Source organism: Stomoxys calcitrans, chromosome 1, assembly GCF_963082655.1.
Source record: "Stomoxys calcitrans chromosome 1, idStoCalc2.1, whole genome shotgun sequence".
Taxonomy (NCBI): domain Eukaryota; kingdom Metazoa; phylum Arthropoda; class Insecta; order Diptera; family Muscidae; genus Stomoxys; species Stomoxys calcitrans.
Window position 1 is genome coordinate 22,960,844 of NC_081552.1, and position 26,365 is coordinate 22,987,208.

Sequence of the window (26,365 nt, forward strand, 5' to 3'; positions counted from 1 at the left end):
CAGTTGTTGGAAGTGCCACATTGCCACATTGGATAAAAATTACGGCTTCAAGAAGTCAAATCGGGAGATCGGTTTATTTGGGAGCTATATCAGGCTAAAGATCAATTTGAACCGTACTTGGCACAGTTGTTGGAAGTGATAACGGAACACCGCATGCAACATTTCAGCCAGATTGGATAAAAATTACGGCTTGTAAGAGTTCAAGAAGTCAAATCGGGATATCGGTTTATATGGGAGCTATATCAGGTTTTAGACCGATTTGAACCGCACTTGGCACACTTGTTGGAAGTTATAACAGAACACTACATGCAAAATTTCAGCCAAATCGAACAAAAATTGCGGCTTGCAAGGGCTCAAGAAGTCAAATCAGGAGAACGGTTTGTATGGGAGCTATTTCAGGTTATAGACCGATTTGGACCGTACTAAGCACAGTTATTTGAAGTCATAACAGAACACTACATGCAAAAATTGCGGCTTGTAAGGGCTCAAGAAGTCACATCGGGAGATCGGTTTATATGGGACCTATATCAGGTTATAGACCGATTTGAACCGAACTTGGCACGGTTGTTAAGAGGTCACTACAGAACATTACATGCAAAACTTCAGCCAAAATCGGACAAAAATTGCGGCTTGCAAGGGCTCAAGAAGTCAAATCGGGAGATCGGTTTGTATGGGAGCTATATCAGGTTATAGACCGATTTGGACCGATTTGGACCGTACTAAGCACAGTTATTTGAAGTCATGACAAAACACTACATGCAAAAATTGCGGCTTGTAAGGGCTCAAGAAGTCAAGTCTGAACCGAAATGGCCAATTTGCAATCCCCAACGACCTACATCAATATTTGGTATCCGTCGAAAATTTCAAGCGATCGGGACAATCGGGAAAATATGAGATTCAAATGAAAGGTATTCAAGAGTATAGTACGAATTTCATAATAAAAGTTGGGTCCAAGTACCTGAGGGGCCGCCCCAGCCCAAAATCCCTTAAAATTGGTTTATTTGACGATCATGACAACATGGGACTCAAATAAAAGGTATTCGGGAGTAGATTACGAATATGGACAGGAAGTAGAAATAGGCTTTATAATTTATTGATAACGGAAGGGGCGGGCCCTCCACCGTTACCCCAAAAACACCACCCAAAATCCAAAGTTGACCGATAAGGACAATATGGGTATCAAATGAAATGTATGCGGGAGTAGATAACAAATCTGGTATACAAATTGATGTCGAAGTACAGGGGGTCACCCCACCCCCACAAAAATGGCCAAAATGGGCACATTAGCCGTGATTGGCTAATGTGCCCATTTTGGGCATGGGACTCGGTTTGTTTGTTCCGTATAGACTGAAAAACGACAGAACCGATTTTCTTGAAATTTTCGTATATTGTATAGGTTGGTCTGGAAGGAAACATAGGCTATATAATTTTTCGGTATCGCAAGGCGGAAGGACCCTCCCCCTTATGCCAAAAACACAACCCAAAATCAAAAGTGGACCGATCGGGACAATATAGGTATCAAATGAAAGGTATTGGAGAGTAGAATACGAATATGGTATTAAAATTTGAGTCAAGTACCCATCGGTCCAGCCTAACCCCAAAACTCCTCCAAACAGACATATTGGTCGTTCATTTCAATATAGAGCTCAAATGAAAGGTATTCGGGAGTAGATTTCGAATCTGGCATACAAAATCAGATCAAAGTATAGGGGGTCACGCCACGCCTCAAAAACGCCATTAAACCCATTATTAATTTGGTCTTGGCTGAACCGATTTTTTAAAATGTTCATAGATTGCGTACGTTTGTCTAGAAGGAAACATAGGCTATATAATTTTTTGATATCGGCAAATAAAAGGTATTGGAAACCAGAAATCGAATATGGTACTAAAATTGAGGTCCAAGTACCCAAGTAAAGAACGAGTTTGGTATCTATTTTCTGTTCAAAGTGCCGGTGGCCGCCCCACCCCAAAACACCCACCAAACGATTCATATTTATCGGTCATGGCAATATGGGGCTCAAATTAAAGGGAATTTGGAAGTGCAGCACGAATTTTATATCCATATTTGAGCCGAAATGTCTGAGGTGCTATCCCTCCCCTAATGAGAACATTACCCTAAGGAATAACATTACCACCAGGAACCGAGAAATGGGCAATTCTCACACATCAAAGTGTGCTTTCCGATTGAAGTTTAAACTCAATGATAAGGAACACTTTTTTTAAAGCCGAGTCCGAACGGAGTCCCGCAGTGCGACACCTCTTTGGGGAACAATTTTTAAATGACCGTGCATGGCATTGTACCTCGTAAACGTCCGACCTGAACATAGTCCAGAGATCGGACAATATTTGTAATACAGCTATATCTATAGCTGTATTACAGATCGATCTGTCGAATTAAAGTTTTAAGCCCATAAAAAGCTACATTTGTTACCCGATTTCGGTGAAATTTGAAATAGTGAGTTACACTGAACATAGTCCAAATCGAACTAAATTTTGATATAGCTGCTTTTTAGACCGATCTACCGATTTTGATTGTTAGCCCCATAAAAAGCCATATTTTCCTATTTCGCTGAAATTTAGAGCAGAGAGTTGGACTAGATTTCCCGTTGTCCGAATCAAATTTGTTCAAGATCGGACCATACTTTGATATAAATTTGAAACATGGAATTGAACTAGGTCACCCGATATCCGAATCGCGTATGGTCCATGTTTGGATATAGCTGCCATATGCACCGATCAGCAGATCTGGGATCTTTAGCCATAAAATTCTCATTTATTACCTGATTTCCTTGAAGTTTTAACCTGTGACTTATATACACTTCTCGGTATCTGTACCGACAATGATCCAAATCGGCCCATGCTTGGACGTTAATATAGATAAAGTAGATTTTTAATAGAATAGGATAATAAATATATCCATAGTGGTGGATATGCAAAGTTCGGCACGGCCGAACTTAATACGTTTTTACTTGTTTTTTTTTTTAAATTTTTTAGGAATTGCTTCCGGTATATACTTAACAAGTAAAGTCGGATGATCTCTTTACATAGGAGCAATATACACGGATTCAGGCCATACTTGGCATGGTTGTTGGAAGTTATAGGAGTAGCCACTATACAAAACTTTCGGTCAAATCAAACAATAATAACGCCATCTAGACGCTTAAGGAGTAAAATCAAGAGGTGTTAGGAGAAATAATGCAAAATTTCCCCCCAACTGTATAAGAATGGCGCCCTCTAGGGGCTCAAGAATTACAATCGGGAGATCGGTTTATATGGGGTTTATAGCCCCGCATTGAGATATTACTTTTTAGAGGAATGATGAAGGTCATAAAAGAGTCCGATTTGCAAGATTTCAGCCAACTCTGATAAGAATTGCTTCCTCTAGAAGCCCAAGAAATAAATTCAGGAGATTGGTTTATATGGAGGCTTTATAGGGCTATAGCCCGATATAGACGGCGTTCAAAAATACATATAATCGGAGTTGAATACTGTGAACAATGCCCAAGTATTTAATTGTTCTTATTGCATGTTAATTAAACAATTCTTATTAAGCAAGTCATGGGTGATTTTCAATAAATGTTGATTATTTAAAACAGCTTGGCTTGTTTTTGCTCTGACAGAAATAAAAATTTGCATAGCGAGAAAATTACCATTTGGCGCAGAAAAATGTAAATTTTTTCTCACCAGTGTAAAAAAACACCCCACAGAGCATTATTACATTTCAACATAGGTACTCAATAAAACACAGCTAACATATAAACATAATAAATTAATAATAAAAAGAATATTTTCTGAACGGGAACTTTAAGGAAGGTAGGTGGTTTAGTCTTATCTTTTCAAGTGATATATTTTAAAGAAATTCGCACAAAAATGTTGATAAAAAATTGAATGAAAAATATGCCTTTGTTGACCATTGGACACGAATGTGATTCATTAGAAAGTAATTCCCTAAATAAAGTGGAAAAAATTTGCTAAAAAGTTCATTATGGCTTGTCTAGATTTAAATTATTTTAGATAAGATTTTTTCACCCCATTCAAATCATTATTGCCCGTTGTTCCTTTCAAAATTTGAGTTACAACTAAATCAGTAGGTACGGCCTCATTCACAAAAAAAATGTTATTAAAATCTCTTTTAATTATTGGGTTGCCCAAAAAGTAATTGCGGATTTTTCATATAGTCGGCGTTGACAAATTTTTTCACAACTTGTGACTCTGTAATTGCATTCTTTCTTCTGTCAGTTATCAGCTGTAACATTTAGCTTGCTTTAGAAAAAAAGTGTAAAAAAAGTATATTTGATTAAAGTTCATTCTAAGTTTTATTAAAAATGCATTTACTTTTTTTTTTAAAATCCGCAATTACTTTTTGGGCAACCCAATACATTATTAGAATGCGAAAATATACGCAATGCTTAAGGCAAAACATTCCAACACCTAGCAATCCTTACAAGAATCGATCTCATGTAGATCATACTTCGCATTCTTGAAATCAATATTTGCGGGTTCCGCATCAATCTACTGAGAACAAATCTTCATACTATGATAGTAGGTGTGTTAGTCTTGATTGTGTTATATTAGACACGGAATTAACGAATCTTTACAAAGTCAGAAAAGTGCATTTTCCTCAATAGTAGCAGAAAATACTTCCAGATCATACAAAACTTGCGACATTAGAATACTATGTGCTAACGGGAAGAGGCAAACAATTTCAGCTGAATAAATTCTTCTTAATGAGCTCCATACTCTACAAGAAACTGCGTCCATGTGAGATCTAAACGTAAGTTAGAAATCAATAAGAAGACCTAAGCATTTCATCTTATCAAGAAAGGTAATGACACTGTTCGTAAAAGAATTATCACAAGTCCAACGTAATACGTTTTTCAATGCGCTCTTTATGATATTCTCTAACGACAAAATCGAACTGCCGATAGAAGAAATAAATAGCTAGGGAAACGTCATCAGCACAAAAGAATAGTTTACATGATCTGAAATCCAAACATCGACAGAGGTCATCAATATGTAAAACTAGCCGAACCGGGCCCGCTCCTCTGCACCTTCTTTAACTCTCTAATATCTTTTTAGGGTTGGAACACTTCGCCCTGAATGTGTATATCGAATTCGTGCCACTGTAGCCTATGTCCGCCTTTAACGCTGAACGCCTGCGTTCAAATCCTGGCGATAACATCGGACAAAATTTAAAGCGGTGCTGATCCCCTCTTAATGCTGCCGACATTTGCCATGCATGCTCATTTTAAAAAAATTCGCCAAAGAGTTGTCGTACTGGGACACACCATTCGGACTGGGCTATAAAAAAAGTCCCTTATCAATTTCCCCAAAATCAAACAATTTTAACATCAAATAGCTTTTATAAAATTAGCATGTGTTTTCGGGTGGGGCAGTTCCTCAAACACATGGCTCTTCAATTGTATATCAAGCAACTTTCGTCTGAGCTCTACATTGTCGTGATTGGTCTATATACCCATTTGGCGGGTTTTGGATGGCCCCCGAGGCACCCGACCCCAACAATAGAAACCATGTTTTGTGAGAATGCAAAAAAAAACTTCGAAATGGCTGTAGGGCGTACCCCAAAACCCTAGGCTCCAAAATTGAATACTCTCAAAAACCTTGCATTTGAGTCCCATATGTCATAATCAACCTATTTGACTTATTTTTGAAAGCAAAATCGCTACCTAGAAATGAACACAAATTTTATTGTCATATTTTTAATCTGCTCCCAAATACCTTTCATTTGAGTCCCATATAGACATGGTCGGCTAATATGCCCGTTTGTGGGTACTTGGGGAAGGGGCGATCTCCCATTACTTGGAACTAATTTTGTATGCCATATTTTTAATCTACTGTCGAATACGTTTCATTTGCGGACCATATTGACATGAACGTCGAATAAATCTGTTTAGAGGAGTTTTTGGGTTGGGGATGCCCACTGTGTACTTGGACCCAAATGTTAATACGATATTCGTTGTATAGTCTCCAATACTTTTCACCCAAAATCTACCAAATATATACATACACCAATCACGATAATATGGGAAACAAATGAAAGGTATTTAAGATTAGAAAACGAATCTGATATGATTCTGGGAGTCCACCCCTTCCACCAAACACCCCCCAAACAGGTCTTATTTACTGGCCATGACAATATGGGGCTTAAAAAGAAGGTATTTGAGTGTAAAATACGAATTTGATATCCAAATGTGGGATCAACTTTCTGGGGGACCACCCCTTCCCCAAAACACCCCCAAACAGGACTTATTTACTAACCGTGGCAATATGGAACTCAAATGAAAGCAATTTTACCTTCAGCACTTCGAGAGATGGCAAAGAGTCTGGTGTCTGGTCTCCTCCTCTCTAGCGTCAAATTCATTGACAGAAATGTTGCCAGAATTACGGCTACTATATTGAGAGGGGAAGTTTCTCTCGAAAACCCATATCCAAACCGAAATACTGTAGGACAACATGTGACATAAAGTATAAATACTTTGTAGGATATGGTAAAGATTATGATAAACACCCACTTTTGCCAGGCCAAAGCGGGAAAAATAGAGAAAACCGGACCTGTGGGCATGCGACTAATCAAGAGCAAGAGAACATAAAGGTCAGAGTAGGTTAGGTTAGGTTGAAAATAGATTGTGGATATTAAACCGCCCTATGTCACTATGGACATTCACCTAAGCCAGTAGTTGGCTTGTTGTGCGCTCTAAAAACTAAAAAGTAACCTCGATAAAGAAAATCTAAGTTAGGAATTCCGTGATACTTACAAAATCTTTAATTGTTTTCCATACCAGGCCCCAAAAATAGTTCATATCTGTTATTGTGTCCCGGTGTCTGCTAGTCGCGAAAGCTAGGTAATGAAATAGGAAATGCTCCAACGTCTCATCTTCTTGCTCGCATGCCCAGAGTAGGGATAAACAAGTAAAAGCGTGCTAAGTTCCGCACCCACCACCATGGATTCCACTGTTCCCCATAGGAATGGGTAAATTTGCATTTGCATATTTGCCACTTAAAATAGGGTTTGAGCCCCAGATTTTTAACAAATGAATTCGGATCATACTTGACATAGATATGGAATGTCATAACACAAGTCTTTATTCCAAATTTCAGCCAAATCGGATGAAAATTGAGGCTTCTGAGGGCTTAAGAAGTCAAATCTAGGGATCGGTTTATATGGCTGCTATATCTGTTAGAGGTCATAACTCAAGCCTTTATTCCAAATTTCAGCCAAATCGGAGGAAAATTGAGGCTTCCAGGGGCTCGAGAAGTCAAATCGGGGGGCTATTTTCAAATCTGAACCGATATGGGCCATTTGCAATCCTCAATGACCTACATCACAAATAGGTATCTGTGCAAAATTGTGCAAGCGACTTGCTTTACGCGTTCGATCGCTATCGTGATTTCGACAGACGAACGGACGGATAGATAAACTCAGAATGTCCAGACGAACTAGAATATATATACTGTATAGAGTTGCAGATCAATATATCGAGGTGTTACAAACGGAATGACTAGAGCAGTATGCCCCCACCCTATGGTGGTGGGCATAAAATCTTTTCGTTATTGAAGTCAGGACTGGTTGACTGGAAATTAACATAGAAAGAGTGTGGATGAAAACTAAATGCGAAAACGTGACTAGAATTTCGTTAAACATTTTCGAAACGCTTTCTGTTGCCTCTTCCAAAAAAACAAAAAATAAAAGCAAACACTTAGCTAAAGAAGCCATAAAAATTATCTTTACCAAATAAAATACAATTGAATTTTTTTCATTTGCAGTAGAAGTTTAGTTTTCTTCATTCCTATCATCAAAGACTGTGACGGCACAAAGTACATATGTAAATAGGTCACGATTCAATTAACTCGATTCACAGGGAAATCATAATTTTTTCTTAAATAACAGTGGAAAAAGTTACTCATCAAGCAAGAGACAGGGATATGGAGGAGGGTGGAAAGACTTGTAGAAAATGCAATATATTGGGTTGCCCAAAAAGTAATTGCGGATTTTTTAAAAGAAAGTAAATGCATTTTTTAATAAAACTTAGAATGAACTTTAATCAAATATACTTTCTTTTCACTTTTTTTCTAAAGCAAGCTAAAAGTAGCAGCTGATAACTGACAGAAGAAAGAATGCAATTACAGAGTCACAAGCTGTGAAAAAATTTGTCAACGCCGACTATATGAAAAATCCGCAATTACTTTTTGGGCAACCCAATACATTGCATTCAATTTAATGTGGGGGGAACTCTATTGCTTAGGCATAAGCAACTAACAAATTCGTACTTTAAGACGATGGAGTATGTGTACACACTTGTTAAATCGGTGTGCCGGTCAGCCAATTATTTAAAATCTTATCTATAAACATTTCTAGGAAGCAATAATAGAGCAATGTTTTCTGTAAGTAACCGAGTAACCAAATATCAGGCAAATTAAGTTAATAGGGAAATGTGCCAAAATTTTGCAAAAAAAAATGTACACAAATTAATATGCAATTTTGACGATATTTCGCATACAAAACTTGGCTTATCGATACTTGAGGTAACAAGTATAGTAAACTACAATAGCTGGACCGGGCCCGCTCCGCTGCGCCTTCTTTTACTTTATGTGGAACATTTTAATTTACTTGTGACGCCTTAAATACATGGTCCTACATTTGGATATAAAATTCGTATTCTACTCCCAAATACCTTTATTTGAGCCCCATATTGCGATGGTCAGTAAAAAATTTCTGTTTATGGGGTAGACCCCCAGAAAATTGGTCCCGAAAGTAGGTATAAAATCTTGCTCTACCCCCCAATTCATTTCATTTAAGCCCCACATTGACATGGCCGGTAAATATGCCCTATTAGGGGTGTCCCCCAGGGGAACCACCCCACACCCCCCTGAAAAAAAAATATATAAGGAGTGGGCAAATATATGAGAAGTGAGCACTTTACTTCTCACATATTTGAATATCAAATTCGTTTTCTAATCTCAAATACCATTCACTTAAACCCCTTATTGCAAAAGCCAGCAAATATGTGCGGTTTGGGGTATGGGCGCTTAAAACTATGAATATCGAGCTTCACTGTCTTGAAGACGCAAATTTTCTTGGTGAGCGGACGTCCCCTGTCAGATTCATGGTCTACTCCCAAATACCCTTCATTTGAGCTCCATTTTTCCATAGTCTACGGGAGACCATTTTTCCATAACTCTACGGGAGACCTAATGGCATTTTTGTCGGAACGATGGTGTCGCTCTATCCACCAGTGTGGTGAGAGTAAGGTAGTGACTCTGGATATCTCCAAAGCATTTGATAGGGTCTGGCACAGTGCACTTTTATCAAAGTTTGTCGCTTTTGGAGTCGGTAATAACTTCGTTCGATTTATATCGAGCTTTCTCAGAGATCGCACTATACGAGTTGTTGTAGATGGGTTCTCATCTCGCAGTTGTGCCACAAGGCTGTCCTTTACCCCTTTTTCTATTTATAGGGGACATCCTCTTCCTGTCGGCTACGTTAAAAAAAAAAATTGTCGGCATACATGACCGGTTTGGGGGATGGGACGGCCACTCAGTAACTTGGCTTTGAAAATATATATCAGATTCGTGTTCTTCTCTAAAATACCTCTTATTTGAGCCTCATATTGCAATGGTCAGCAAATACTTCCTACTTGGGTGGTGTTATAAGGGTTGGGGTGGCCCCATAGACACTTTTTTCGTGCTTTACTCCCAAATACCTTTCATTGGAGCCCCATATTGCTATGGTCGTAAATTTGCCTTCTTTGGGGGATGGGCGGCCCCGCAAACAATTGGTCCCATATCTCCATATCAGATTCGTATTCTTCACTCAAATACCTTTTATTTAAGCCCCATATTGCCATGGTCAGTTAATATGTCCGATTTAGGGGTATTTTGGGGGTTGGAGAGCACACAAAATTTCGCTTAAAGCGCACCACCCATCTCCGAGATCTGGCGTTTCTGAAAATTAGGGTAATGGGGAGGGTCCGCTCCCCCTTCAGATATCAAAAAATGTAGTACCCTATTTTCACCACGGGATCATTATGCAACATCAGTGAAAATTTCAAGAAAATCGGTTCAGCCGTTTCTGAGTCTATAAGGAACACCCAAACAAACAAACTGACAAACAAACACAAATTGATTTTTATACATAAGATTGTAGTAGTTGTTGTTGTTGTCGTTGGTTATTTAAAGGCGCCAATAACTTTCCTTGTCATATCGAGCATTATAGGCGCTGAGTATTTATGCAAGAGCCGGTGCTGCCCGGCTTCTCACTGAGACTTAGAGGCCCATTATGGTATCAAAGAAACGACAGACCAAAAACTCTGGTGGGAATCGAACCCTAGACCCCCCAATAATAATTCGAGCTATCTATCAACTCAGCTACTGGGGCGTTTATATTTATGGACAACAAACCTAGCAAAATCGAATATCGTGTGGTATATAGAAGATATTTTACAAAAAATCTATGAACTAACTATTTTCTGTACAGAGTCGAGTGTAAACATCTTTACGGACAATGAAATGACCATAAGGTCAATACCAACCAGGATGGTAAGATCACGAACAATCCGCATTTTGGCAGTGAGGCCAGAGGACTGCCGTCAATTAACTTGGTTAACTCGAAGTCGACGGGTCGCCGTAATCCGAGTTAAGGGCGTGGGCGACAAACGCTGTGGAACAGCAAAACAGTAGGTAGGACATAGGATCACCCTATGGGGTGATCCGGATCGTGAGAGGACGACGCAATTACTGTTTGTGTGTGTGTGTTATGGGGGTAGGATGGGCCCATAGACACTTTTTAACGAATATTGTCATCAGATTCGGGCCCTACTCTCATAGACCTTTCATTTAAACGCAATATTGTTATGGTCGTAAATTTGTCTTCTTTGGGGATGTTTTTGGGGAGAGGCGGCCTCCCAAACACTTGGCCATACTGGCTGTCATACTCGTATTCTCCACTCAAATACCTTTTTTTTAAGCCCCATAATGCCATGGTCAGTAAATAAGTCCTGTTTGGGGAGTGTTTTGGGAATATCACATTCGTATTCTACTCTCAAATACCTTTCATTTGAGCCCCCTATTGCCATGGTCGGTAAATATGTCCGATATAGGGGTGTTTTGGGGTGGTCCCTCAACACTTGGTCCCACTATTGGATATCAGATACGTTTTTTAATCTTCAATACCTTTCATTTGAGTCCCATATTATCGTGATTCGTCTATATATAAAAATATATTTGACTTGAAATTTTTCAATTTTTCACTAAAATAAATAACTAACAAATTTATTGAATGTAAAAAAAAATTGTTTTTTAAAAAAATTTGTAACATAGTCTAAGGCTCAATTATCTGTTCAAACACCAAGAAAAAGCAGCAAATGTGAGATATCATCAGTGATGAAAACAAATTCAATTGAGTTGCCTATAAGAAATGTTGGATTAGCTTAGACTTAAAAGTTTGTTGACTGAGATGTTTTTAAGACTAGTAGACAGAGTATTCCATAGCCTAGACAAGCGTATTACAAATGATCTTTCAAATACAACATGATTGAAACTTTCAATACGAATTTGAGAATCCCGGGTTGAATGCAAGAATTGAAAGTAAGGGATAAGGTAACTGGGTTCGCCGTACTTGAGGATGTTGAGGAAAAAGCAGAGGCATCTAATATTGAGAAAGTGCTCAAAAGAACAACCAAGTAATTGTTTCGCAAAGTATTCGTAGTATAGTCTACAACGACGACCGTAAACACCTGTAGCATACTATGGAAACACTTTTGAAGCCTAAGCAGATTAGTCCTATTGGATCCGGAATATACCTCAGCACCATACAATATATGAGGCATCAGCAACGAATGAGCCAGCATATATTTTATTTGTGTGGGTAAAATAACATTCAAATTGAAGAGCTTTTTAAGTATAAAGTTTAGTTTGGAGCAGATATGTGCAATGTGCAAGGAAAATGCAATATCAAAATCAATTACAAAGCCTAATGAGGTCATAGTATCAGTCGATGTGACAACATTGTTTTGAAGAATAATATTTTGAGGAGAGTATTGATGACGTGAGCTATTGAATACCACCCATTTTGTTTTACCAATGTTAATTGTTAAGTTATTTGACAGAGCCAACTGTCAAACTCCTCCAGAGTCAGTTGTACTTAATAACTGAAAATCATCGGCATATATTGCTAAGTCTTCATGTTGTACACAAGAACGAACGTCATTAACATAAAGCATAAACAAAACAGGTCCCAAGACAGAACCTTGGGGTACACCAGTAGAAATAGCATTAACATTAGAAACACGATCATGGCAGACGACATACTGCGAGCGATTTGACAGTAGAAGTCTACAAGAGGTATGTGACAAATTGAAATGTTAAAGAGTTTTAAAAAAAGAATTTCATTGTCAACAGAATCGAAAGCTTTGCTGAGGTCAAGTGCGGCAAGAATACAGGGATTGCCTTTATCAAGAGCACGTCTTATCTCATCAGTAAGTTGGACCATAAGAGATGTGGTACTGTGGTGTTTTCTTAAACCCGATTGACAAGGGTCAATTGATGAAAAACGATAATCAGAACAACTTTGACCGGTAGTGTCTTTTTTCCGTAGGGGAGTAACTCTAGCTAATTTCCATGCAACAGGAAAGACATTCGTCATTAGGATAGTATTGGAAAAATGTAGTATATGCTGCTGAATATAAAGTAAGGTTAACTTAATAAATCGAATAGGTATACCATCGGTTCCCAAAGCATTCGACTTAATTCTATATATTACACATTGTAATTCGTCCGGATATATATTTCTAAAGTTAAGGGTGTTGCTACGGCTTTCAGAGTAAGTACTATTTATTTGGCTAAAATCAGGTACGTAGTTCGAAGTAGAAGAAGTAAAATAATTATTCAACAAACTAGGATCTATATCACAGATGCTATTACATATGCATTTGCTGGTTCCACAATTCTCTTGAATCTGTGGAACCAGCAAAAAAACGAGCGCCATATGAGCGTCTAACCCTTTTTATAGTACTACGAGCCATAGCCTTATATCTCTTATACAGCAAATCATTACTGGCAGAGGGTTCTTCAATAGAAGCGCGGTAGGAACATGACTGTTAAACCAAAGATAGAGTTTTTCATTTAAAACTGATAGCTGTAAGTTTGTATTATTAGTACAGTAAATAGACGAAAAGTCAGTAAGCAATATATCGTTTACCAAACTATCTGTATTGACAGAGTCGTAATCATGAAAAAATTTGAAAAAAAGCATTTCTGCTGGTTGACAGCCGACATTGCAAAAAGCATGAATGCATGTTAAGAATTAAGTGCAGGAAAGTTGAACTGGCTGCTCTGAATCACGTAGTCGGTGCGACTAACAAGAGTGTCATCAATATGAGATAGAGAGTTTCGAACTAAGTCGCAGTGCGTAGGAAGGTTGTTGTGGAGGACGGAAAGATTGCAGCGAGTTAATGATAATTTAAGACGTAAATACTTTCTAGAATCTAAAATATCACAATTAAAGTCTACTAAAATTATAACATTAGAGTATCTAGCAACGATATCAGAGATCACATTTTCTGAAGCATCTAAATTCCCATTCGGCAAATATACAGTTCCCACAATTAATTCATCCATTCCATAATTGATTCTTAAAAACAAGGCTTCGCATTGCCTAGGCTCAGAAGATGACAAGTTAACTTTTGCATTAAGATATTTTAAAACATATATACCAACACCCCACCGCGCATTCCACTCCGACCAGCCCTTAAAAACTTATATCCAGAAATGCTAACAGGCTTAGAAGGTACATAGGGCTTCAGCCATGTCTCAGCTACACATATAATGCTAAGATAACCACTGCTGTAAGGGTCGAGTCCTCTTGGACAAGATAATGGTCCAACTAGAGGGCTTTACCTTAGTTTTTAATAAATTAAATTAAAGTTTATTTTATTTTAATTTTATTCCTGGACTAGAATAAGGCAGTACTGCACTGTATTCGTCCTAGGATTTCGCTAGCTGCGGTAGTCTTAAAGTCTTCCCGAGTCTAAGCGAATATTTTGGTTTTATATTGTATGTTATTATATATTTTTGTTAGGCCTTTCGAGTAAAACAAGCGTGTTTTAAGTTTAAACAACTTTATTGTCCAACAGTCTGACAAGAATGATGATTTTTATCGACATGTACATAGCTTTTAAGACTTTCACAGAATCACTCTAACCATCTAGAGTGGAAACAAAATCTATGTTCGAAAGAATTACAAAAACAATTATTCTTAACTATCGAAATCTTGAGCAAAAGAGCGTTCATTAGATTACAATTATCTTGAGTCTTGACAAAAGAGAGTAATTATATGTTATGCAAAACAAGATAGAGTGAGACAGCAATAGTTACCGATTATCTAGAGCGTAACATTATCACATTGTAACATTGTAATTTTATAAGAGATTAACATAACACAAAAGAGTAGGTATCCTAATTGTTTATTTTTAACATTGAGATATTATGCAGTTAAGTTGTTGGTGACCTTAACATGTTTGTAAATGCTGGGCTGTTACAACCTCCCCCTCAGTTGCATCAATCGCCACGATGATGTAACTGAATATTATTAAATATTTTTGGCTAAACGCGCAGACCTCCTCGGTGCTGGTGATGGCTCTTTTCTACAATGGGTTTCTTGTTGGTTACCATGTTGTCCCTGCTGCTGCTGAAGTTGCTTTTCGGTTTGTTGTTGACTATTTTGGTCATGTTGTTGTTTATGTGGCTGACGATGCTGCTCGTGTTGTTGCTGTTTGTGATGATAACGATGCTGCTCGTGTTGTTGTTTATGTTGTACATGGCTTTCTTTGGAAGGGCGACCTCGTTTACGTTTTGGATAAACAGGATCCATATCTTCGCCTTCGTATGGTATTAAAGCAGACGAATGTACTGTTGCTACTGGTAGATTAGGTTCATTAATAGCCGCAATACTATAGCAATTGGAACCTTTCTTTGCAATAATTACATACGGCCCATCTCTTTTGGGAACGAACTTAGAGGTTATGCTATCTTTAGCTTTGCTTAATATATGAGTTTCTGCCAAAACTTTACATCCGACTTGAAAGTCTGGCTGACTTTTACGCTTGAGATCCACTACCCTCTTATTTTTGTCCTGCATTTTAATTTGAGTTTCATTGGCGATCTCCAAAGTATCGGCTAGTTTCAATAAATATGGTGTGATTTGTGGGACAAAGTTTTCAGCCTTTACGATGGCCCTAAAGTCATAATGCACTTCCGTTGGCGTTCGAAGCTCTCTTCCGAAAGTAAGATACGCTGCTGTTTGTCCCGTACTGTCGCACTTTGCAGTATTCATTGCAAATCTTATTGCTGGTAGCCTTATACTCCATTTTTTATGGTCTGTACCTACGCATATGGAAAGTTGCGCTTTCAAATCGCGATTTTTCCTTTCCACGGGATTTGATTGCGGATGATAAATTGGGGTAAAAGTTTGTTTAATTCCCAAACAAAATGTTAGTTTCTGCATTAATGCCGATATAAATTGAGTGCCATTGTCTGTGTGTATTCTACGAGGGACCCCATATCTCAAAACCACTTCGTTTAACAAAGTTATAGCACAATTTTCTGCAGTGGCATCCTTAAGAGCAAATAACTCCACCCATCTACTGCATATGTCTTCTACGATTAATATCCACTGATAACCCTCTATTGTCCTTGGCAAGGGTCCAAAGAGGTCCACTGCAATTATCTCAAAACGCTTGTTAGTGGATATTGTTTGTAATAATCCGGACGGTTTCATGTTTGAAGGCTTATAACGCTTACATTCTTCGCATGATTTCACATAGTTCCCAATATCGTTTCTTATCCCTGGCCAATAAAATAGTGCTGTTATTCGGCTAGTAGTTTTATCTTTTCCGTAATGGCCAGATATAGCATCCTTATGGTATTTATATAAAATTTCATCACGAAGTGATTTTGGAAGGACCAACTGTCCGTTCTCTGAATCTTGTTCACAACAATATCTATACAGTACACCGTCAAGCATCATATATCCACGATTTGTATGTCTAAGTACATTCTCGTCATCCTTTTCGAATGATGTAATAATTTGCCTTAGATCATCATCTTCAAGCTGCGCTTGACGAAAGTCTTCAAGTCCTTTTCGCGGTAAGTCAATATCTATAGCATTACATTCACAGGATTCGATGCATACTTCGTGAGAACATGGTGGTCTGGATAACGTATCCGCTATGACATTCTGTCTTCCGGGAGTATAGTTAATTGTAAAATTGTAACTTTGTAATAGCAAGGACCATCTAGCTAAACGGCCCGTTGGGGATTTTAAGGAGAATAGCCACTTCAGCGGCTGATGATCTGTCAAGATAGAAACCTCAGATCCTTCTATATAACCGCGAAATTTCTGAACTGCCCACACGACAGCTAAAGCTTCGCGCTCTGTGGTGGAATAGTTTCGCTCCGCTGGTAAGAGAAGGCGGCTGGCATATTCAATTGGGTGTTGTTCGTCCTCTTTCTCCCCCTGAAGTAGAACAGCCCCGATCGCATAATTGCTTGCATCTGTCCTTAAGAAAAACGGCTGATTCTCTTTTACTTGTTGCAAAATTGGTGGTGATGAAAGCAGTCTTTTTAGCTTTTCGAACGATTTATTTTCCTCTTCGGACCATTTCCATACAGCAAGCTTCTTTGTTAAATTCGATAATGGCTTTGATATTTTGGCAAAATCAGGTATGAACCTTCTGAACCAGGAACATGTTTGCAAGAAAGACATAAGCTGTTTAACATTTTTAGGAATTGGTCTATTCAGGATTGCCGATGACTTTTCAGGATCTATTTTTATACCACCTTGTGTTAAAATGTGGCCCAAGTATTTGACTTCCGGCTTAGCGAAAAAACATTTATCCTTGTTAAGGTGAAATCCAATAAATTTGAGCTTTTTAAATACCATGTCCAGGTCTTTGATGTGGGAAGCAAAATTTTGCGAACATATTATAATGTCGTCCAAATAGGCCAGAATTAATATGCTTGGGAGACTAGAACGAAATTTATCGATTATCCTTTGAAAGGTTGCGGGCGCATTTTTAAGGCCGAAAGGCATTCTATTAAAAGCAAAAATGCCGAAAGGAGTAGTAAAAGCCGTTTTCAACTTATCGTCTTCTGACATTCGTATTTGCCAATAACCTGATTTTAAATCGAGGGTTGACATAAAGGGTGTTGTTTTTGCTGCGTGTAAAAGGTCCTCCATACGTGGCAAAGGATATGTATCTGTAACTGTAATTGCGTTTAGTTTTCGGTAATCGACGCAAAATCGAATGGAACCATCCTTTTTCGGTATAAGAACGACGGGAAAAGCCCAAGGTGATTCAACCTCTTCAATTATACCCTTTGTCAACATGGAATTTATTTCCATCTTCAACTTTTCCTTCATAGCCGGTGAAATTCTATATGGCGGATTTGATATGGGTGTATGACCACCCGTGTTGATTTTGTGCGTAATACCATTAATGGGCGAGCTAATATTTTCAAATATATCCTCATGGGATGTCAAGAAAGATAAAAGCTCCCGTTTCTGGGATTCTACCAAATACGAATTTTCGTCCTCACAAATATTAAAATCGAGGGAATTCAGTTCAAATGCCAATGGACTCCAAGACTCTGAATCTTTGCGAGTTTTCTTCAAAGGAGGAAATAAATCAGCTGATTGAGGCATTTCAAACCCGTTTGGCAGTGAGTCTTCAAAAATTTTAAATAAGCCCCCAGGTGAGTAATTTTCGGGCTTTGAGTACAACTCACCCAATGGTGGGTTTTCTTTACAATTCGACTCAAACCATGACATGAAATCTTGCAAATTTGAAGATGATTTTGGTTGTGCATCTTCTATGTGGGCTTGGCTAACTGCGATACCTTTGACATTGACCGTTTTCGTTTTAAATTTGAAAAATTCTTTTGGCTCGTCCTTAAAATACCAGACCCTTTGGGCTAAATCCATTACAATGCCAGCCTGCTCTAGAAAATCAATGCCCAAAAGTGTCCTATTGCACCTGGCATTTGGAAGACAGATAAACCTTATACGTTTTAGACGTTTTCCTATTATTATATCCACAATTGTAGAACAGACAACTTCTTTTCGAGCAGCTCCATCTGCCAAGGTTATTTCTGCGAATACTTTCTGGAATTTGACTTCTTTCTCGACAAGTTTTTGAAACAAGTAGTACCCTGCCACACTGGTTCTCGCTGCCGTGTCCAAATAAGCTTCGCCATTCAAGCCGTTTACATTAATTTCAACAGTGGGCACGTCGTGGCCTACGAGGGTTGTCTGTATGCTATTGAAATCAAGCGTTTTTGGACTTTCTAAGATGTTACGGTTATTACAAGTTGGACAATTGGATCTGTAATATCCCACAGCGCCGCATCCGTAACAGTTAATTTTATTTTCTTCGGGTTTCCCCCTTTTCTCTATTTCAATGCGTTTGTAACACACATCTGCTGTATGGTTTTTCTTTCTGCAGTAAGAGCAGCGTATTTGTGGTTTTTCTGAGGAACTAAACGTTTTGTTACCTTCAGTTTTATTTTCATTTATTGACAGTTCAATATCTCGAGCTTTGTATAGAAGTTCTTGGAAAGTCTTGACGCTTTCGCGAGGAATTTTCTCTCGGATTTGAATACTAATTTGTGAAAAAATCATGTTTATAATAGTGCTCTCTGGAAGTCTTTCTTTTAACTGAGCGAAAAGGCTTCTCTTTCTACACACGAAACTATCAGTCGACTCATAAGGTCTTTGTTTATCCTGAAATATTTCAGAGTAGATCCTCCAATCTGGTTTTGGCGGTGAAAAAGCATCGCGTAATAATGCTATGGCATCTGAAAAGGTTCCGGCTTCAAACTTGACGCCTTGCCACCAAGAGGATGCGTAACCTTCGAGTAGCAATGGAAGGCTAAGAAGAGCCATGGAATCTGACATATTTTCTGCCTCTTTGTACACCAAGATCGTAGCAATAAAATCTTCGACTTTTGCTGTGCTTCGACCACCATTGAAACGTGCGCTGCAAGAGCTAAAAGTAGATCGACTTTCTTGACGGACAGAATTTCCTAATAGATGGGAAAATTGGCTTTCTGAAAGGCTCACAGTAACGGGGACGGAATTTGAATTGGATCTAGATTGATTTGGAACAGGGTTACTTTGCATAGGAGCAGGATTTTGTTTTCTAGTAGATGGTGCATTAGAAGGGGTTTGAGGAGTATTTGGAACGGTCGAAGAAGTGCTTGTGCCTCCAGCAAGTGCTTGCTCTGGAATCGGGCCTACAGCATTTATTGAGTTCATTGTAGTTCTTGGCATACCTCAAGCGATGAAATTCGTTTTATTATTTTATCGTAATTAGAGCCACACGTTCTCTAGCAACTATTTGCTACCATAGGCAAACGTAGTACTAACAACAATTATAGGCAGATCACAGAGGTCCAATTTAACAACAACAACACCTATTGATCACTGATGGAGCAATTTCAAAACAACAACAACACATATGATTTACCGTTGCTTATGAGTCCAATATATGATGACCAATAAATCCACGTGAAGCAAAATTGAAGCCTCGATGGTTTAAATTTTCGATTTGATTTGAAAAGTTATTTTTTCCAAAATTTTCCGTTGGGCGCCAATTGTAAGGGTCGAGTCCTCTTGGACAAGATAATGGTCCAACTAGAGGGCTTTACCTTAGTTTTTAATAAATTAAATTAAAGTTTATTTTATTTTAATTTTATTCCTGGACTAGAATAAGGCAGTACTGCACTGTATTCGTCCTAGGATTTCGCTAGCTGCGGTAGTCTTAAAGTCTTCCCGAGTCTAAGCGAATATTTTGGTTTTATATTGTATGTTATTATATATTTTTGTTAGGCCTTTCGAGTAAAACAAGCGTGTTTTAAGTTTAAACAACTTTATTGTCCAACAGTCTGACAAGAATGATGATTTTTATCGACATGTACATAGCTTTTAAGACTTTCACAGAATCACTCTAACCATCTAGAGTGGAAACAAAATCTATGTTCGAAAGAATTACAAAAACAATTATTCTTAACTATCGAAATCTTGAGCAAAAGAGCGTTCATTAGATTACAATTATCTTGAGTCTTGACAAAAGAGAGTAATTATATGTTATGCAAAACAAGATAGAGTGAGACAGCAATAGTTACCGATTATCTAGAGCGTAACATTATCACATTGTAACATTGTAATTTTATAAGAGATTAACATAACACAAAAGAGTAGGTATCCTAATTGTTTATTTTTAACATTGAGATATTATGCAGTTAAGTTGTTGGTGACCTTAACATGTTTGTAAATGCTGGGCTGTTACACTGCTCAATAAATTATTTATCTCGTCAAATTTTGAAGAATAACGGGAAGGTTTGTTTCTCTTACAAATGAGGCATCACTGATAATCTCACCGATGCAATTAGCCACAATCATAGTGTCCGTCCAGAAATGTGTGCGTTAGAAATAAAATTAGAAAGATTATTAAAAACAGCAAAGAGAACGAGACTAAAATAACGTTTAACATAATAAAAAAAAAAAATCATATAAAAAATAGCTGACTAAAAATTAATTTCAGTAAGTTAAGACCAAAAACTATAGATAATACTTGTCGAATTATTGAACAAGAGTCCAATAATTCGTTAATTTAACAAAAAAAAATTTCTAAGCACAAAATTTCAAGGACATTTCTAAAGGCAATATTTCGAAGAATGTTACTATTAAAAACAAAATTTTAATGATATTTGTCTTCGCTTAATCTCAAAACTGGCATTTGAAAAATAATGGATGTTAATATTGCGCTTTTGCATACATATCCCGACTCTACTAATGTCATAATTTCAATGGAATTGTTATCAATGCCATAATTTCAATAAAATTTTTTCTAAAGACAAAATTTCAATATATTTGTATTTTATTTCAATGAAAAATTAGAAAAAAAAATTTTAATAAAATCTTTTTAAGGACAACATTTCAAATACATTTTTTCTAAAGACAAAATTTTAATAAATTTCTTTTTTGGAATATAATTTTTTTTTTGTCTTTGTTGAAACATTTTTTTCTATTTTGTCCGGAGTCGAGGTAAGCTTTCCGACACCGCAGCCCTGATCGGACCAAGCTTTCATGAAGGATAACATAGCATCATATTTCGTTTCATTGATAAGAAACGCCGAAACAGAGGAGAATGGAGAAGAATGATCGCATAGCATTGAACTTGAACCAGTTGAAACGATATATTTGCTTTCATGCCAAAGTTGCGAAATTGCCAAAAAGAAAAGAAAACAAGCAAGAGCGTGCTAAGTTCGGCCGGGCCGAAACTTATATACCCTCCACCATGGATCGAGTTCTTTGCGCGTTATCTCTTTTTAGACAAACAAAGAATAATGAATAAGAACAGTTATGCTATTGGAGCTATATCAAGTTGTCGTCCGATTCAGACCATAAATGAATTGAATGCTAAACATTGCCATTGTGTCATATTTCAGGTCATTCGGATAAGAATTGCACATTGTAGGGGCTCAAGAAGCAAAATCGGAAGATCGGTTTACATGGGAGCGGTATCAAGCTATTTACAGGTTTACATGGGAGCTGTATCAAGCCATAGATCGATTCAGACCATATTTCACATGTATGTTGAAGGTGATGGCTAAAGTCGTTGTACAAAATGTAAACCAAATTGGATAATAACTGCGCCCTCTAGAGGCTCAAGAATTCATGATCGCATATAGGTTTATATGGCAGCTATGTCAGGTTATGTAACAATTTGCGCCAAACTAAGCACAGTTGTTGGAAGTCATAACAGAACACCTCAACAAAATTTCAGCCAAATCGGATGAGAATTGAGACCTCAAGCGGCTCTAGAAGTCAAGATCCCACATCGGTTTATATGGCAGCTATACCAGGTTATTAACCCATTTTAACCGTACTTAGCACAGTGGTTGGAAGTGACACTACAACAGCACGTGCAAAATTACAGCCAAATCGGATGAGAACTGCGCCCTCTAGCGGCTCAAGACAAAAGATCGGTTTATATGGCAGCTTTATCAGGTTTTGGACCAATTTGAACCGTACCTTGCACAGCTATTGGAAGTGATACCAAAACACCACGTGCAAAATTTCAGTCAAATCAGACGAGAATTGCGCCCTCTCGACCCAAGGTCGGTTTTGTGGCAGCTTTATCAAAACATGGACCGATTTGGCCCATTTACAATCCCAGCCGACCTACACAAATTAAAAGAATTTGTGCAAAATTTCTTAAATTTGACTTAAAATGTCATGACGATCATGAATATATACATTGTGGGGTCGTAGACGCATATTTCGAGGTGTTACAAACAGAATGACGAAATTTGTATACCCACATCCTAATGGTGGAGGATATAACAAGTAAAAGGGTGCAAAGTTCGGCTGGGCCGAATCTTATATGCCCTTCAAAAACACCGCCTCCAAAATTCCAGGCAAATAGAGTAATAATTGCGCACTCTGGAGTTCGCTCAAAAAGTCAAACTGGAAAATCGGTTTATATGGCAGCTATATCAGGTTATGAACCGATTTGAACCATACTTAGCACAGTCATAACGAAACACATCATGCAAAATTTCAGCCAAATCTGATAGGAATTGCACCCTCTAGAGACTCAAGAAGTCTGATCGGGAGATCGGTTTATATGGCGGCTATATCAGGTTATGGACTGATTTAGACTATACTTGACACAGTTTTTGGAAGTAAAAACAAGACACTTCATGCAAAATTTCAGCCAAATTGGATAAGAATTGCGCCCTCTAGAAGCTCTAGAAGTCAAGACCCAAGATCGGTTTAGATGGCAGCTATATCAGATTATCAACCGATTTAGCCCGTACTTGGCACAGGAAGTGATACCAAAACAACACGTGCAAAATTTCCACCAAGTCGGATAAGAATTGCGCCCTCTAGAAGCTCAAGAAGTCAAGACCCAAGGTCGGTTTATAAGGTAACTATATCAAAACATGGACCGATTTGGCCCATTTACAATCGCAACCGACCTACACTTATAAGAAGTATTTGTGCAACATTTTAAGTGGCTAGCTTTACTCCTTCGAAAGTTAGCGTGCTTTCGACAGACGGACATGGCTAGGTAACGATCAAGATTATATGTACTTTAAGGGGTCCTAGACGCATATTTCGAGGTGTTACAAACGGAATGACGAAATTAGTATACTCCCTATTCTATGGTGGAGGGTATAAAAAGAAAAACAAAACCAAACCATAATTAATGGGTTAATAATATCATGTGCAAAAAAGGGAAAGTTTCTTATCTTTTTAATGCCAATAATAATAAAATCCAAAGACGCCGGCTGCGTTTACTTGACTCATAAGAAGGAAAAAATGCTTCACAGTAGTCTTGGTTGGGAAAGACTAATAAAGCGTTATGCACTCGTATGCGAAGAAACTGACACACGCTCACATTGGTAGTCCCATTATTACTATAATGCCGCAGTATTTGTATACAAAAGAATAATTATTGAATTTTTAACTTGTTCATCTTATCAATGAACTATGTACGACATTCACGCCATCGGCACATTGTCCAAGATGTTGTAAGAAAATATAAATATCTTAAAAACTAAAATCGAAGCTTATGTGTAAATATTTGTATAATTTATACTCACTTTTGCACCGGCAAACGATGTTTTAAACTCCTTAAAGTTAGATGAGCAATGGCTATACCCATATTCGCACCCAATATCACAGTTAGGAAGCCCCGTATCAAACCGAATAAGTAACCGGCCGTTATCATTAATACAAAATAGCCAACGACGATTGGAAAACTAACAATAATAAATAGCAGCATAAATACGGCAAATATCACCCAAGGATTTTGTGTCTCTATCCAAAAGAGCAAACGTTTCGCATAGTCACGCGTCAGATAGGCCACAAACATAAGGGCCAGCAGTATGGAGAGTGGCACCAAATAGCTTAAATACCAATTGCGGGAGACGAAGGCATTCGCTCGAAAACATATTGAGGAGCGATTTTTGCTATTCGAACGATTTGAGCGACGATTTCGATTCGTATTGCCACTCGATGAGGAGGAGGAGGCAGCATCGTTGCAGGTCGAGGAGGTGGATCCCACCAGAAAGGAGTCATGCTCCTCAATGGCCTCGTTGGCACACATGCTTGAGGTACCCGCCGCCGTCGCCGCTGCCATAGGTGTAGTGGGCGAACAGGTGGGGATGAAACCGGCCATGGCGCTGCCGTATTCACTGTCACTGTCGGTAAGGCTAGTGTTAATGCGGCCATTTAAGCTATCCTGTTTGATAATTGTGGCCTTGGGTTTTAGCGAAACCATGCCATTGTAGCTGTTGCTCTTGTGCAGCAATAGTCCAGTTGTGGGTGTAGCATTGTTTATTTGGGCGTAGTGCTTCGAAGTTCTCTCCTGACTAGTTGTTGGTGACGCATCGTCTATATATAGGGCTAGAGGCTCAGTTTTACTATAGCTTAGAGAGTGCTGTTGTCGATTCTCTCCGGGTAAGTGATAATAAGAGGCTGAAGTTGTTATATTGTTGTTGTGATTTGTTGTTGTCGCTGGAGGCTGTTTGACGGCATTATTGGCAATGTTTTGATTGTGGTTGTGGCCCCCACTTTGATAGCCATATTGAGAGGATTTGTATTGAGTTTCATCAAAAGAGGATACACGACTTAAAGTTAACGTAGTCGATGCACTCATGATTTGTTGAGTTTGGAGCGCGGGGCTAGGGGCACTGAGATTGGTGATAAGGCTGCTAAGGTATTAGAGTGCAAGTATGCAGGGGGCAACTAGTTTCTCGTGTGCTTAGCAAGGGAACTTATAAAAGAAAGTAGGAATAGAGAGCGTTTTGTTTTTGGTATTCTTGCTTTTGCACTTAACATTTAGATAATGGAATTATTTACATCATTTGTCCAAAAATCGATGACAATACCATGTATCATTCATATCGATTGTCTGTGGGCAGGCTAGAATGGGAGATAGGATTATCAGCAGGAATCTAAAACAACACCACATGACATGAAGGAATCATTAGCACTCTATCGGAATCTCTGCAGCCAATGTTTTTCAACTACAGGACCGTTTCTATCAAAAGGCACAATTTTACCACACGAATTCAAAATAAGGATATAACAGCTAACCTTTTTTAAAAAAACAAGCTAGTGAGAGAGCCCGCTTTCAAGTTACATATATTTTGTGATTTGGCAAAATTGCCAATTTGCCCATGAATATTCCATTAAGGAATAGGGGCATACTTCTCATATATCAATGAGTGTTGTCTGGTTAAAGTTTAAGCTCAAAGACAGCTGAGACTAGGGTGTGCACTCGATTAATCGCTTTTCGATTATTTGTGACTTTTCAAATAATCGATTAATAATCGAATTTTTATAGCCGCGTCGAAGCCGGGAGAAGTTTTTACATGTCATAGTACCTCACAAATATCGTCAGAATCAGGAGGGGATAACCAACACTGAAAATTTTTTCTATACTCGCCAGGACGTTCAGCATCATAGGCGGGCATGCTAACCTCTGAGTTACGTTGGCATTTGGCAGAAATTATTCTAATTAAGAACTAGATTTTCAATGCTCACGGTTTCGTAAAGGTCACAACCCGTTTTTATACCATCCACCTTGGGATGGGGTATACTAATTTCGTTTTTCCGTTCGAAACTAAACCCAACAAATGTTATATCCTCCTGACATTATAAGTCAATCCAGCAATGTCCATTCGTGTGTCTATCTATCTATCTGTTGAAAGCACGCTAACTTTCGAAGTAATAAAGCAGAAATGTAGTTGTCATTTAAACCGATCTCGGATCATGAGTTCTTTAGCCGCTAGGGGGCGAAATTATTATCCGATCTGGCGGAAATTTTGCATAAAGTGTTTTGTTTTGACTTGCAGCTACTAAGCCAAGTACGGTGAATAACCTGATATATCTCCCATACAAACCAATCTACAGATTGGACATCTTGATACTCTATATATATATATAGCTCACATATAAACCGATAAACGGGAAGCCACCGTAGCGTAGAGGTTAACATGTCCGCCTATGACGCTGAACGCCTGGGTTTGAATCCTGGCGAGACCATTAGGAAAAATTTTGGCAACATTTGTGAGGTACTATGCCATGTAAAACTTCTCCCCAAAGAGTATTAGCACTGCGGCACGCCGTTCGGACTCGGCAATAAAAATGAGGCCCCTTATCATTGAGTTTAAACTCACTGCACTCATTGATATCTGAGAGGTTTGCCCCTGTTCCTTAGTGCAATGTTCAACGGCAAAATTTGAATAAACCGATCTACTGATTTTACTTCTT

General features: G+C 38.2%; 2 protein-coding genes across 6 annotated transcripts in view; one reads left to right on the forward strand and one right to left on the reverse strand.

The window, feature by feature from the left end:
- Nucleotides 1-26,365, reverse strand: part of LOC106094398 (transmembrane protein 64) — a 101,277-nt gene that overhangs the window by 65,212 nt on the left and 9,700 nt on the right. For 4 of the 5 annotated variants that reach the window (XM_059363666.1, XM_059363672.1, XM_059363669.1 and 1 more), the window contains exon 2: nucleotides 23,689-25,012. In XM_059363666.1, coding sequence (XP_059219649.1) covers nucleotides 23,689-24,746 — 1,058 coding nt within the window. In that variant the 5' untranslated portion in view covers nucleotides 24,747-25,012. Of the gene's footprint in view, nucleotides 1-22,426; nucleotides 23,503-23,688; nucleotides 25,013-26,365 lie in introns of those variants that run through there. The other variant, XM_059363676.1, reaches the window with a different exon arrangement.
- The window catches only part of LOC106095665 (phosphatidylinositol 4-phosphate 3-kinase C2 domain-containing subunit beta), a 191,114-nt gene that overhangs the window by 9,422 nt on the left and 155,327 nt on the right, over nucleotides 1-26,365 (forward strand). The gene's annotated exons all lie outside the window — the stretch shown is intronic.